At 47.5% G+C, this 14858-nt stretch overlaps 1 protein-coding gene across 1 annotated transcript in view; it reads left to right on the top strand.

Annotated features, from left to right (window-relative positions):
* Positions 1-9002: 9002 nt before the first annotated feature.
* LOC311239054 (FRAS1-related extracellular matrix protein 3-like) overlaps positions 9003-14858 on the top strand; it is a gene marked incomplete at both ends in the record, with an annotated part of 63464 nt that continues 57608 nt past the window's right edge. Inside the window, 2 exons of the mRNA XM_084327281.1 lie at positions 9003-9254; positions 9787-11511. Coding sequence (XP_084183407.1) covers positions 9003-9254; positions 9787-11511 — 1977 coding nt within the window. The remainder of the gene's footprint in view (positions 9255-9786; positions 11512-14858) is intronic.

Genomic DNA, 14858 nt, shown 5'->3' on the forward strand with positions numbered 1-14858 from the left:
ACGAGAGGGCCTACCTGGAAGAGGTCAAGGTCCTGGCGGGATGGTGCCAGGAGAACAGCCTCTCCCTGAACGTCAGCAAAACAAAGGAGATGATTGTGGACTTCAGGAGGTCGGGGGTCAGAGACTACAGCCCCCTCAGTATCGACGGGGCACCGGTTGAGAGAGTGAACAGTTTTAAGTACCTCGGAGCCCACATATCCGAGGACTTGACATGGACCACACACATTGACAGTGTTGTGAAGAAGGGACGACAACGCCTCTACTTCCTCAGGCGTCTAAGGAAGTTCCAAGTCAGTCAGAAGATCCTTAAGAACTTCTACTCATGTACAATAGAGAGCATCCTGACTGGCAATATCACCTCCTGGTTTGGGAATAGCACCGCACAAGACCGAAGCAGACTACAGAGAGTGACACGTTCAGCCGAACGCACAATTGGAGGGGGGCTTCCCACCCTCCAGAACATTTACAACAAGCGGTGCAGGGGTAAGGCTAAGAGAATCATCAAGGACTCCAGCCACCCAAACAACTGCCTCTTTGAACTGCTGCGGTCAGGCAAGCGATACCGGAGTCTCATGGCAAGCACAGAAAGACTCAGAAGAAGCTTCTATCCCCAGGCCATCAGGCTGCTCAACGAACAATAAACACTATGCAACAACCATCAAATGCACACAGCACACACATCCACACGCACACACTCACTTTAAACAAACAACACACTGCAGCACCCACTCTCCACACTTTAGAACACCTAAACACACTTTATATTGATTGGTAAAGGATTTGCACTACAACCCGTACACCTTACTGTAAATTGTACCTAAATTGTACCTCATCCCATTTCTGCTTTGCACTATATAGTATTGTATATTAGTACATTGCATAGTATATTGTATATTGTATGGTAACTCAGTTACTTCTATTCTGCATCGAACATTGTACATATGTATATACTGAACACTGTGACTTCTATTTTTACTTCTATTTTTACATGCTATACTATTTTATTTCATACTTATCTTGTCTAGCACAGTCTCTGGAGCATAACAGTAAGAAGCATTTTGTATAAAAGTATTCTGTACTTCTGTATGACAACTATTAAAGAAACTTGAAACTCGAAGTATGTACCCAGCGGATAGTGGGCTGTAGAGATAAAAGTAAAAATAAGTAAAATAATATCAATGGTAAAATGAGCAGACATATAAAATCACAGTTTTTGACATTAGGATCTAACATCCCAACACGCCACCTTGTTTGTGCGTTGATTCAGTTTTAGTAGAATAGAAAATACATGAATGATGTTTTTTTTACAGTGCAATAAAATAATTCTCGATTACTGTTTAACAGTTCAAAGTCGTGTTTAACTTCTGTTTGGTATCCACCAAATGTTGTGCTTACTGGGAGAGTTTCTCACTTAGGTATCACTTTGTGCTGAGAAGCCACTGAGCTCTCAGTGTTTTCTCATATAAAGCTGCTAACATTCAGCAACAACAGACAGACAACAATCAGGTTTCTTTGAGATCTCACTTCAACACACTCCAACTTTTAACAATCCTGTAGTTGGAGAGATGTGTCCACGGGCCATTTTGTCACAGTTCTGGTGGTGAGTTTCTGTTTTTTTAATAATGGGGCTATAAGCTGGAGTCAAGGGAGGTATTAGGCTTACTAGGTTTCAGGCAGGGATTCTCATCTACATGTACAGTAGATGTACAACAGGAGGGGTGTTGATGAGAGAAGGTTTCTCTCTGAGTGAGGTGTCAGCATCCTGTGTTGCCAAGCAACTGCCTCTGTGTGGTCTGTGGTGATGACTCGCTTCCTGAACTGCGAGAGAGAGAGAGAGAGAGAGAGAGAGAGAGAGAGAGAGACAGAGAGAGAGAGATAGGAGAGAGGAGAGAGAGAGAGGAGAGAGAGAGAGAGACAGAGACAGAGAGAGAGAGACAGAGAGAGAGAGAGAGAGACAGACAAAGAGAGGATGTAGATAGAGACTGAGAAATAGTACCAACGAGAGAGAGAGAGAGAGACAGAGACAGAGACTTTTGATATTCTTTATTAAAACATCTCAACAAAAAAAATAGCCAGTAGAGACAATAAACCTCACGGCATCTTCATAAAATCAACACACACACACACACACACACACACACACACACACACACACACACACACACACACACACACACACACACACACACACACACACACACACACACACACACACACACACACACACACACACACACACACACACACACACACACACACACACACACACACACACACACACACACACACACACACACACACACACACACACCTGAACGCTCCTGATGTGTGCTAGATTAAAAGCTAGATGACATTTATCTTGAACATTGTATTGTTCATGCTCTGGCTAGCACTCTGGACAAACAGCACTGCGGTGCACACAGCAATCACTCCTTCTAGTGTTTGTATTCATATTTATTACTTTGTTTAGTGCCATTGTCATGTAAGTCGCAACCCACTGTTTTGGTAGCCATTTTATATCCTATTCACCAGAGAATGTGGTCCTCGTCCAGAAGAATTCCATTCTGGAGTCTGACCTTCCTAAGACAAATAAAGCAGCTGTGGGCTCAGGGAGAGGCCATGCGCCCCACACATCTGTATCCAGCCACTGGATCTGTGGCCCAATATGCTCCTGTTTCTAAAATGACAGTCAAATATATTTAAAGCATACTCAATATAGTGTGGGAACGCAAGAAAGGATGAAACGGGAGACGGTAGTCAAGTCTTTCCTTTTACTTCCCAACATAAATTACATACATCCAACAGAGTGCAGAGACGTTAACGTTACTACTCGAAAGTGACAGCAGCCAGCTGACAGGTGACATAATATAGGTTACCAAATACCCACCCCGTTCCCAGAATCCCCAGGCTTAAAGGAGCAGTCACTCCGCTCCTCAAGTCCAGTGAATGTCTGCACCAATTGTGCGTGATAAGTGAGTCACCACACAGGCCCCCCCAGAATTCACAATAACCCCCCAAAAGATCACCCACAGTCAACGAGGCGGGGGGCGGATCAGGCGCCCAAAAAGACTCCGTATCACCCGTGCAGGGGTAGAGGTGGGGATTGGGGCGTGTGGGGGGGATTCAGGAGATATGAGGTGACGAGAGGGAAAAGCAGTTGGCAGGGGCCGGGCATGGGGTCGTCCACGCCGCGGGGGCCGGGCCAGTTCAACTGGCCTGTCTAGGTCCAAATGGGCAGGCTTGAGCCGGTCGACCGATACCCGCTCTGACTTTCCTCCAATGTCCACCATGAAGTTCTTAGGCCCCGCCTCCAGGACGTGAAAAGGGCCGTCGTAAGGGGGCTGCAGAGGAGTACGGTGGCTGTCATGGCGAATGAAAACATACCTGGCTGACTGCATATCCCTAGGCATGTAGGACTGCGGGAGGCAGTGCTGGGAAGTTGGGACTGGGGTGAAAGCACCGGCGCCATCCCTGAGCACAGTCCGAGATGAGGTGACCGACCAGGGAGCCTCGGCATCCGGGAGGAACTCCCCCGGGACTCGCAGCGGCTGTCCGTAGACCAGCTCAGCAGCCGAGGCCTGCAGGTCTTCTTTGGGGGCGGAGCGCAGGCCAAGCATGACCCAGGGAGGCCGGTCGACCCAGTTGCCGTCCGTAAGGCTGGCCCGCAGAGCAGCCTTCATAGATCGGTGAAACCGTTCACACAAGCCGTTGCCCTGTGGGTTGTAGGCTGTGGTGCGGTGGAGCTTCACTCCCAGGCCCTCGGCGACTGCAGTCCAGAGCCCGGACATAAACTGTGGGCCCCGGTGGAGACGTCGCAGAGGAGCGTGGTGTTGGCAATACCAAACTGCACATCCTATGACCTTAGCCCAGTGTCGGCTATTCGGTAGGCCTGCATGTCCTTGTCCGTGGCCTGGTCGGCAGCCATGGCAGCGTAGTCCAGTCCCAAGTGGACGGCCCCCACCACCGTCCAGGAGAGGCAGTCAGCGACGTAGTTGTCCTTGCCTGCGACATGCCGTAAGTCCGTGGTAAACTCGGAGATGGCGGAGAGTTGGTGCTGCTGGCGCCCTGACCACGGCTCGGTGGCCTTGGCCATGGCGAAGGTGAGTGGCTTGTGGTCCACAAAGGCAGTAAACCGTCAGCCCTCCAGCAGGAATCTGAAGTGCCTGATGGTCAGGAAGAGGCCTAGGAGCTCCCGGTCAAAGGTGCTGTACTTTCTTTCATTGTCCCGCAGCTGGCGACTGAAGAAAGCAAGCGGTTGCCAGCCCCCCCCCCCCCACCCACTGTTCGTACACTGCCCCCACTGCGTAGTCTGAGGCGTCAGTTGTGAGGGAAATCGGGCGGTAGGAAATGGGTGTGCCAGTAATGCGGCATTGGCCAGTGCAGTTTTAGCGCCCAAAAAAGCGTCGTCGGTACACGGGGACCAGTCCACCTCGGCCTTGGGGTCCTTACCACGCAGGGCCTCATACAAGGGACGCATGAGGTGAGCAGCGCGGGGAATGAACCTGTTGTAGAAGTTCACCATGCCTAGGAACTCCTGCAGGGACTTCACGGTGCGGGGGCGTGGAAAGCTGGCAACGGCGTGTCAGGTGTGTGTCAGGTGCTCCTCTGCAGACGTGCTGGCTACGAGAATGTCGTCCAAGTATACAAACATGAATGCCATATCCTGCAGCACCGAGTCCATCAGTCGCTGGAAAGTCTGCGCCGCCCCCTTGAGGCCAAAGGGCATCCGCAGAAACTCAAACAGGCCAAAAGGAGTGATGACTGCCGTCTTGGGAACGTCCTGTGGGTGAACTGGTACCTGGTGGTATCCCCGCACCAAGTCCACCTTGGAAAAGATGGTGGTCCCCGCCAGGTGGGCGGAGAAGTCCTGTATATGCGGGACGGGGTACCGGTCCGGGGTCGTGGCGTTGTTTAGGCGTCGGAAATCGCCACAGGGACGCCACCCACCATCAGCCTTAGTGACCATATGCAGTGGGAAGAGGCCCACGGACTGTCAAAACAGCGCACAATTCCAAGGCGTTCCATGGTTGCAAATTCCTCCCTGGCAATGGAGAGCTTAGCTGGGTCAAGGCGCCGAGCGTGTGCATATACCGGGGGACCGACAGTGGCTATATAGTGCTCCACGACCATGCTTAGCGACTGCTGAGGAAAATGTAGGCGTGGTGAGGATAGGGAACTCCGCTAGGAGGCGCTGATATACATCCCCGGCAGCAAGCATGTTGGACAGACCTAGTGTCCCTGGCCCTCCCAGCGTGCACGGGTAGGTAGCAAAGGAGACAGCATCGATTAGGCGACAGTTTGTAATGTCCACTAGCAGCCTGAACGCACACAGGAAGTCCGCGCCCAGGAGAGGAACTGACACAGCGGCCATGACAAACTCCCACCCGAAACGGCGCCCGCCAAAACACACCTCTACATACCGGGTTCCGTAGGTACGTATAGGTGTGCCATTAGCAGCGTCCATGGGGGGACCGTGGCCCCCAGCCATAGTGTCCACAGCTGTAGCAGGCAGGATGCTTCGTTGCGCACCCGAGTTGACTAGTAGTCGCCGGCCAAATAAGGTGTCCTTAATAAATAGCCTGCTGCCTCCGCCAACGCTCATGGCTGTTAATGAGTATTGGCCCTGGCGTTTCCCTGGTCACTGTAATTGCATGGTGGGCGACACTGTTTGGCCCTGGCGCCAAACCAGTTATGGAAATAACACCATCCACTGTTACCCTGGCGACGGGCAGTCACTGCTGCAGCGGCGTCCGCAGCGTCCACTAGGTGGGTAGGTGGGTGGTAGGCTGGAAGCAGCGCATGCACAAACTGCTGCCGGTTGGCGAGATAAATCCTGTCCGCTTCGGCAGCCAGCACGCGGTAGTCCTTGGTGAAGGAGACGGGAGAGCTGGCCAGAGCGGTGAGCACAGGCGCTGGAAGCTGACGCATGAAAACATGTTTAAATAAAAAAGAGGGATCTGTCGAGCCCAAAACGGACAGCATCCTGTCCATCAGTTCGGACGGCTTGCCGTCGCCGAGGCCGCTGAGTGACAATAGGCGATCCGCCTTCTCAATTTCCGACAGTTCAAATAATTGCAAAAGGAATGCCTTGATAGCGTCATATTTGCCGGCAGCTGGCGGAGCTTCCAGCAGCCCCATAGCGCGGGCCGTCGTCTGGGCATCCAACGCTGCTACCACATGATAATACTTAGTAACATCCTGAGATATTCCTCTCAACTCGAACTGAGCTTCAATGTGCTGAAACCAGGGTCGGGGGCTGTGATGCCAGAAGTCGGGTAACTTAATTGCTGCGGCGTAGATAATGTTCACTTCTCCGTCCGTCATGATTGTAATCACTCACGTACTTCAGGTCACCAATGTGGGAACGCAAGAAAGGATGAAACGGGAGACGGTAGTCGAGTCTTTCTTTTTACTTCCCAACATAAATTACATACATCCAACAGAGTGCAGAGACGTTAACGTTACTACTCGAAAGTGACAGCAGCCAGCTGACAGCTGACATAATATAGGTTACCAAATACCCACCCTGTTCCCAGAATCCCCAGGCTTAAAGGAGCACTCACTCCGCTCCTCAAGTCCAGTGAATGTCTGCACCAATTGTGCGTGATAAGTGAGTCACCACAATAGCACAGATAAATTGTACTATATTTGGCAAGTGGGCGTTTAGATTTATATGGATATTTTGGGAGGGCTAAATAGAGTGATCCTCTGGTCCTCCTGTTGAGACTACTAATGTTACCTGTTACCTATCCACTTTGTGCCTAGTGGCACATAAGGCCTTCACAGAGCGTTTCCACTTCTCCCGGTCAGCTGCCATTGTTCTTGCTTCAGGCCATGAGCTCTACCCTGCCTCTTTTCTTTCTTTCTCTACTGTGCGTCTCCAGGTAGTCTTTGGTCTTCCTTTTCTTCTTTTCCCTTCTGGTGCCCAAGTCATTGATATGTTGCAGTCGTTGTTGTGGTCTTGCCTCAGTATGTGTCCTATCATCTTCCATCTTCGCCACTTCACTTCCTTGCTCAACAGCTTCATGTCGGCTCTTTCTAGTAGCTCTACGGTGCTGATGCGGTCTTGCCACTGGATTCTGAGGATTCTTCTGAGGCATCTGTTATGGAACACGTCGACTGATTTGTTGTCTCCCTTGTTCATCTTCCATGTTTCACATCCATACAGTAGGACTGGCACAACCAGTGTTTTGTACAATCTCAGCTTTGTTCTTCTTGAGATGCTGTTGGAGTGCCAGATCTTTTTGAGTTTGATGAATGCACCTCTTGCTTTGGAGAGTCTGTCTTTAGGTCTTTCATACCCCCTCCCTCTTTACAGATGGTGGCTCCCAAGTATGTGAATTGGTCTACATCCTCAATCTCTTGGTCGTTGATGTTGATTTTGTCATGGTTTCTTGCATTAATTCTCATGGTTTTTGTCTTTCCGGTGTTAATCTTGAGTCCCACTCGTGACTACTAATTATACATCTGTTTCATTCACCTTTTTCTTTATGACGCTTATTTTTCTGCTTTGCTGGTGTAGGAAAAAAAGGTATCAGTGATGACATTAATATCTAGATTATTAAGACTATTTGTCGGGTGCTCCAGTAGCACACCATGTTACCGCGCTGCGTCGCGGGACTCCGTGCTGCGTCACGGATCTGGTTGACTCCGAGTTCGATTCCCGGACTCGCCGTCATTTGCCGAATGTCTCCCCCTGCTCTCTCTCCCGTTTCACCCTACAACTGTCGGTCATGCTTGACCAGAAAAGCGATAAACGCTAAAAAAATTAAGTTTAAAAAAAAAAAGACTATTTGTCATGTTCGCTAAAGTTACTGTAAGCCTATTGTTGAGAATGTCCTATTCCTCTTAGAAATAGGAAGGATTATTTGTAAACACATAAACCTTCATTTTGGTTCATATTTTGAATAGCCAAACATTTGTTACAATGTCCAATGCTGTATACAGTTCTATATTTCTACAAGACCATTTTATTTGCTACTAAAGAAAATGTTGTGCTTTTCTTTGCTACTGAAAAAAAGATTTGCTGGAGAATTTTTTTTAAAGTAAATGTTTCTAATTGTCTGGTATTTTCTCTCTCTGACTGTGTGTGTGTGCACGTGTGTGTGTGTGTGTTTGTTTGGATGCTATTACTGTAAAAGGGAGTTTTAGTCGTTGGGTGTGAATTAGGTTCGGGTCCCTTAACCCTTCAGTCAATGTTTGTGGAGGTCGAGATGGAGAAAGAAAGAGAGGGGGGTGAGAGAGTGAGAGAAAGAGAGAGTGGAGTAAATGAGTGTTTGACAGTATACTCCAGTCCAGTCAAAGTGACTGAGAGGGAGAGATAGAGATATTTAATGCTTTGATTATATTTTTGTTGAACCCTCTTCTAAATGAAGCAACTTAATTAAAAAGAGAGGGAGAGGGAAGGAGAGACAGAGAGGGAGATATACTGAGATATAGAGAAAGAGAATAGAGAGGAGGAGAACAGAGAGATATAGACAGAGAACAGACAGAGAGAACAGAGAGGGAGAGACAGAGAGAGAACAGAGAGGGAGAGATACAGAGAGATAGAGAGACAGAGAGACAGAGAGACAGAGAGACAGAGAGACAGAGAGAAAGAGAACAGAGAAGAGGAGAACAGATAGATAAAAGACAGAGAGAACAGAGGGGGAGAGAGAGAGAACAGAGAGGGAGAGACAGAGAGAGAACAGAGAGGGAGAGATACAGAGAGATAGAGAGACAGAGAAACAGAGAGATAGAGAAAGAGAACAGAGAGATTGAGAGATAAAAGACAGAGAGAACAGAGAGAGAGAGAACAGAGAGAACAGAGGGGGAGAGAGACAGAGAGAACAGAGAGGGAGAGAGAGAACAGAGGGGGAGAGAGACAGAGAGATAGAGAAATAGAAGAGAGAGGAGGAGAACAGAGAGATTGAGAGAGAGAAAAGACAGAGAGAGAGAGAAATAGCAGATACTATCTTATATGACCCGCTCCAGTCTTCAGGACACATCCAGCCCCTTGCAGGATGCAGCCGTCCCGACTCCTCTGGGCTTCTCCTAGGTCTGACGGGCTGCTTCAGCCTCCCAGAACCTCCCTTGGGTCTCTGGGTCTCGGACCACTAACTGTCTGGACTCTGCTGCTGGTTCTGTCGTGTGGCGCGGCGAAGGGAACCAACTATGGACCGGCGATACTACACCATCATCATAACCTCCAGCCCTACCAGAACAGGCCCGGGATCAGCCCAGGATCCATTCTACTAGCTAACCCTGGACTCAAGGTATGTAGTGGTTTATTCATTCGGGTCAGAGTTTATATTAACCTGACCCACCAGGTGGTCTGTTCGCTGTTGCACAGAGCCATCTGGGAAGTCATCCTATGAAACTGTTTGGAACCGGGCCGGCACATACATGGCACATACATGGCACATACATGGCACATACACGGCAGAGTATCTTTGTCCATAGCCACCAGTAGTTCCTCAAAGGATGCTGGTTGGTCAGAACCGCTGTCTTGGTTTAGCGGCCAATACTATTGACTATTGTCAACGCTTGATCATTCGCAGACCATACAGCTCCCGAGCTACTGTGTTTACTACTTTTTTGTGTGTCTTTGTAAAGCTCTATAATTATATTGTATTGTTTTATTTTACCGTTTATAATATTGACATTTCAAGCACTCTTCTGGGACACTTCAAGCTCTCCTGTGGGACACTTCAAGCTCTCCTGTGGGACACTTCATTCAAGCTCTCTTGTGGGACACTTCAAGCTCTCTTGTGGGACACTTCAAGCTCTCTTGTGGGACACTTCAAGCTCTCCTGTGGGACACTTCAAGCTCTCCTGTGGGACACTTCAAGCTCTCTTGTGGGACACTTCAAGCTCTCCTGTAGGACACTTCAAGCTCTCCTGTGGGACACTTCAAGCTCTCCTGTGGGACACTTCAAGCTCTCTTGTGGGACACTTCAAGCTCTCTTGTGGGACACTTCAAGCTCTCTTGTGGGACACTTCAAGCTCTCCTGTGGGACACTTCAAGCTCTCCTGTGGGACACTTCAAGCTCTCTTGTGGGACACTTCAAGCTCTCTTGTGGGACACTTCAAGCTCTCTTGTGGGACACTTCAACCTCTCCTGTGGGTCACTTCAAGCTCTCCTGTGGGACACTTCAAGCTCTCCTGTGGGACACTTCCAGCTCTCTTGTGGGACACTTCAAGCTCTCTTGTGGGACACTTCAAGCTCTCCTGTGGGACACTTCAAGCTCTCTTGTGGGACACTTCAAGCTCTCTTGTGGGACACTTCAAGCTCTCCTGTGGGACACTTCAAGCTCTCCTGTGGGACACTTCAAGCTCTCTTGTGGGACACTTCAAGCTCTCCTGTGGGACACTTCAAGCTCTCTTGTGGGACACTTCAAGCTCTCTTGTGGGACACTTCAAGCTCTCTTGTGGGACACTTCAAGCTCTCTTGTGGGACACTTCAACCTCTCCTGTGGGTCACTTCAAGCTCTCCTGTGGGACACTTCAAGCTCTCTTGTGGGACACTTCAAGCTCTCTTGTGGGACACTTCAAGCTCTCTTGTGGGACACTTCAAGCTCTCTTGTGGGACACTTCAAGCTCTCCTGTGGGACACTTCAAGCTCTCTTGTGGGACACTTCAAGCTCTCTTGTGGGACACTTCAAGCTCTCCTGTGGGACACTTCAAGCTCTCTTGTGGGACACTTCAAGCTCTCTTGTGGGACACTTCAAGCTCTCCTGTGGGACACTTCAAGCTCTTTTGTGGGACACTTCAAGCTCTCTTGTGGGACACTTCAAGCTCTCTTGTGGGACACTTCAAGCTCTCCTGTGGGACACTTCATTCAAGCTCTCTTGTGGGACACTTCAAGCTCTCCTGTGGGACACTTCAAGCTCTCCTGTGGGACACTTCATTCAAGCTCTCTTGTGGGACACTTCAAGCTCTCCTGTGGGACACTTCAAGCTCTCCTGTGGGACACTTCAAGCTCTCCTGTGGGACACTTCAAGCTCTCCTGTGGGACACTTCAAGCTCTCCTGTGGGACACTTCAAGCTCTCCTGTGGGACACTTCATTCAAGCTCTCTTGTGGGACACTTCAAGCTCTCTTGTGGGACACTTCAAGCTCTCTTGTGGGACACTTCAAGCTCTCTTGTGGGACACTTCAAGCTCTCTTGTGGGACACTTCAAGCTCTCCTGTGGGACACTTCAAGCTCTCTTGTGGGACACTTCAAGCTCTCCTGTGGGACACTTCAAGCTCTCTTGTGGGACACTTCAAGCTCTCCTGTGGGACACTTCAAGCTCTCCTGTGGGACACTTCAAGCTCTCTTGTGGGACACTTCAAGCTCTCCTGTGGGACACTTCAAGCTCTCCTGTGGGACACTTCAAGCTCTCTTGTGGGACACTTCAAGCTCTCCTGTGGGACACTTCAAGCTCTCTTGTGGGACACTTCAAGCTCTCTTGTGGGCCCGGTGGTGTCCACAGGGGCCCAAAGCAGCCCCTTCTATACACCAGGCCGGCCCTGCCGTGCAAGGTTAAAGGTGCTGTAGATAACATTCAGCCACTAGATGTCAGACTAGAGCACCAGCATGTTATTTATCCAATCAGGTGCATTCAACGTGGGGAAATGGGAAGTAGGGAGGGGATACATGGCTGCAACAAACAACAACATACATTTTGGAACTGCACATATTTTTTTAATTATAAATTCATTAATCAATATTCGAGGAAAAAGCTATACTTTTCTCTCTAAAAGTTCTGTGGATGTATTAAAAATAATTACTACTCTACATACACATTTTATCTATAGCAACTTTAAATGATTACTCAACATAAAATGTTATCTATAGCACCTTTAAAACCCTTATGCCTTCTTATAAATTGCATAGTTATAAGCTTAAGCAGGAAAGTGTTGCGTCAAGTTCAAGGTCATACAATTGTTAATTTTTTATATTTTTTAAACATTTTTCTTTTCACGATTAACACTAAGAACCTCAAGATATCTATAAAAGATTACAAATATTTCCGAATTTTAACCACTTAAATTCCTGTTTGTTTGATAGTAACTGCCTTTTTCAACAAAAAAAAACGCAGAAAACGGCATATTTCTCATATTTATATACGTTTTCGACCCCATAGTCCAGCGTGGGAAACCAGCACAAAGTCCTTGTGAATAAGATAATGTCCTGGTGTAGACAAATGATTGAATCATTCGGTCAGAAATAGCCGAGACGCTAACGTTAGTAAGCACTGGTTATTGGTAATATTTCCAGCGGGGGTACAGTACACTTTTTGCCAGTAGATTCTGAAGACACGAGCGCTGTGTACTCAACCACCAGCCCCTTCCGCGCACAGAGCGAGCTCAGCGAGGAGCCGAGGGGGGGGGCACCAATCAAAGTGATCCGTGTTGCAGCTGGCGAGACACGGTTGAGGAGGAGGAGGGGAGAATTCTTCCACCGCAGCGCTGCTCGCTCTCCTCGCCCCCCCCCCCCCCCCCCACTCTACTGCAGCCTGCAGCCTGCAGCCTGCATTACCTCCGCCTCTTGGGGCCATGTGACGGCTTCCTAGCTGGCAACAACAGCCATAGGGCAATTGCGCCACCGTGTGTAGAAATCCGGTAACAGAATTCCTGGAGTATTGCGTTGGTCTCTACCTTGTGAAAAAAACGTTCATTTTATAATTGCATCGAAAATTAAATTAATGATTGCACATTAAAAAACAGCGTTTTAACATTGGAGTTAATGGGAGGGGAAAAAACCTTATGGTTAATTGGCAAGCTAAAGTGTATAACTTTCTTTTTTTAGAGCCATTCTAATGATGACCATTTAACATATTGTATATATATGGAAAAGAACCAAACGGACCCAATTTCATGACATAGTCATCAACACAGCCACCGTTGTACACAGAAACACACACACAAAAAGGCAAAAAACAGGAAATCATTGCTAAGGGGCCAGAAGGGTTGAGATAATACGCCTCCTCAGTGGACAGTAGCATCATAGGTTTAGTTCGATTTTATTTATTTGTGCAACTGACAAAAAGAAAGAGCAAATATACAATAAATAACAGATAAAAACCCTACAAACATGTATTAAATAAATTCACACACATAATTCAGATATTCATAGTATTCTCATGACCTGTTTTGAAATACAATATGGCGCAATGCCACAGCTCATTGGCTCAATTTAACGATTATCACCATCCATTTGATTACAATCACCTGTTGTTTGCAACCAAGATGTCTGTGACTAAATGCTATGAATAAATCCATGCGTCGTATGCATCTTAAAGGGTGAGTTCAGAGTTTTGGACCCCTATCTGTATTTCCTACTTGTTGATGATGTTGTTTAACACTTTCAGTGCCCAGCAGGGGGCGCACATTTAGTGCTTGAATGCCCACCATCCACTTCAATGTTAGCATTAATATCGCCTAATCTATGTTTTAAATTATGGCTATGTGTCTAATCTGCCCGTCGCTTATCAATGACTCATTTTCCAGTCAACATTGTCGAAGCGGATTGTTTTTTTATCGGTTCATTTCCGTTTTATAGCATTTTGAAAAACCCTCGTTTTCAAGGGGGGAAAAAATTATCTGTGATAAACGCCCTGTACTGTAATATTCTAGAACGTTGTAATTTTTCTGCCTATTTATGAATCGTTTTCAAATAAACGCTAGATTATCGATAGTATATGTGTACGTATGCACGCTGGTGCTGCGAGCTGAAAATCGATTATCTTAGTTCCTGATCGCTCGCACAGTCAAACAGCCATATCACATATAGGGGAAAAGCTTATATCTCCGTGAAAACAGAGACTGGTAAAATAGATTCCTTACCTGAGATCAGATGGTATCCAAATGGATTATTCCAATTCCTGATCGCCATTCCAAAAATCTATCCTTTTATTGATCCAACGCGTATACTGTAAAACACATATTACACGCTGTGCTGAGGGTCCACAATGAATCTGATCGGCTCCGGTTACATGCGTGAGAAGTAAAATGTGGATTCCGGAGTTTTTTTTTCTCATCCATTTTCATTGAGTCCAATCCAAAAGGGTGCATTACCATCTGGGAGAGGATAGGGGGCGCTTTTTTCACATCTGAGCGCCTGGTGGAGCTGGTTTACCAACGGTAGACTTGGTTGATGAAATATGAATTCAGATCGCTAATAAAAAAAAAAATACGAGAATTCTCATGATGGGCATTCAGGGGGCGGGCTGATAACCCAAGAAATCTCGTGATGGGCATTCAAAGTGTTAAGGGTCCTTTCTCAGCACAATCCATGCTGTTCTTTATACTGGATACTCAGTGCCTCCTTAGTTAGACATAAAACGAATTGAGCCACAGTTTTAAGCACTTCAACATACTTGAAAACAAATGTCTTTGCTTTGGCTGCTCTGTGCAACATGTGTTAATGTTTAGCTGCTCTGTGCAACATGTGTTAATGTTTAGCTGCTCTGTGCAACATGTGTTAATGTTTAGCTGCTCTGTGCAACATGTGTTATGTTTGGCTGCTCTGTGGAACATGTGTTAATGTTTGGCTGCTCTGTGGAACATGTTTTAATGTTTGGCTGCTCTGTGGAACATGTGTTAATGTATAGCTGCTCTGTGGAACATGTGTTAATGTTTGGCTGCTCTGTGGAACATGTGTTAATGTTTGGCTGCTCTGTGGGACACGTTTTAATGTTTAGCTGCTCTGTGGAACATGTGTTAATGGTTGGCTGCTCTGTGGAACATGTGTTAATGTTTGGCTGCTCTGTGGAACATGTGTTAATGTTTAGCTGCTCTGTGGAACATATTATGTTAATGTTTGGCTGCTATGTGGAACATGTTTTAATGTTTGGCTGCTCTGTGGAACATGTGTTAATGTTTGGCTTCTCT

Source organism: Notolepis coatsorum (assembly GCF_963971535.1).
Source record: "Notolepis coatsorum genome assembly, chromosome: 1".
NCBI classification, from domain to species: Eukaryota; Metazoa; Chordata; class Actinopteri; order Aulopiformes; family Paralepididae; genus Notolepis; species Notolepis coatsorum.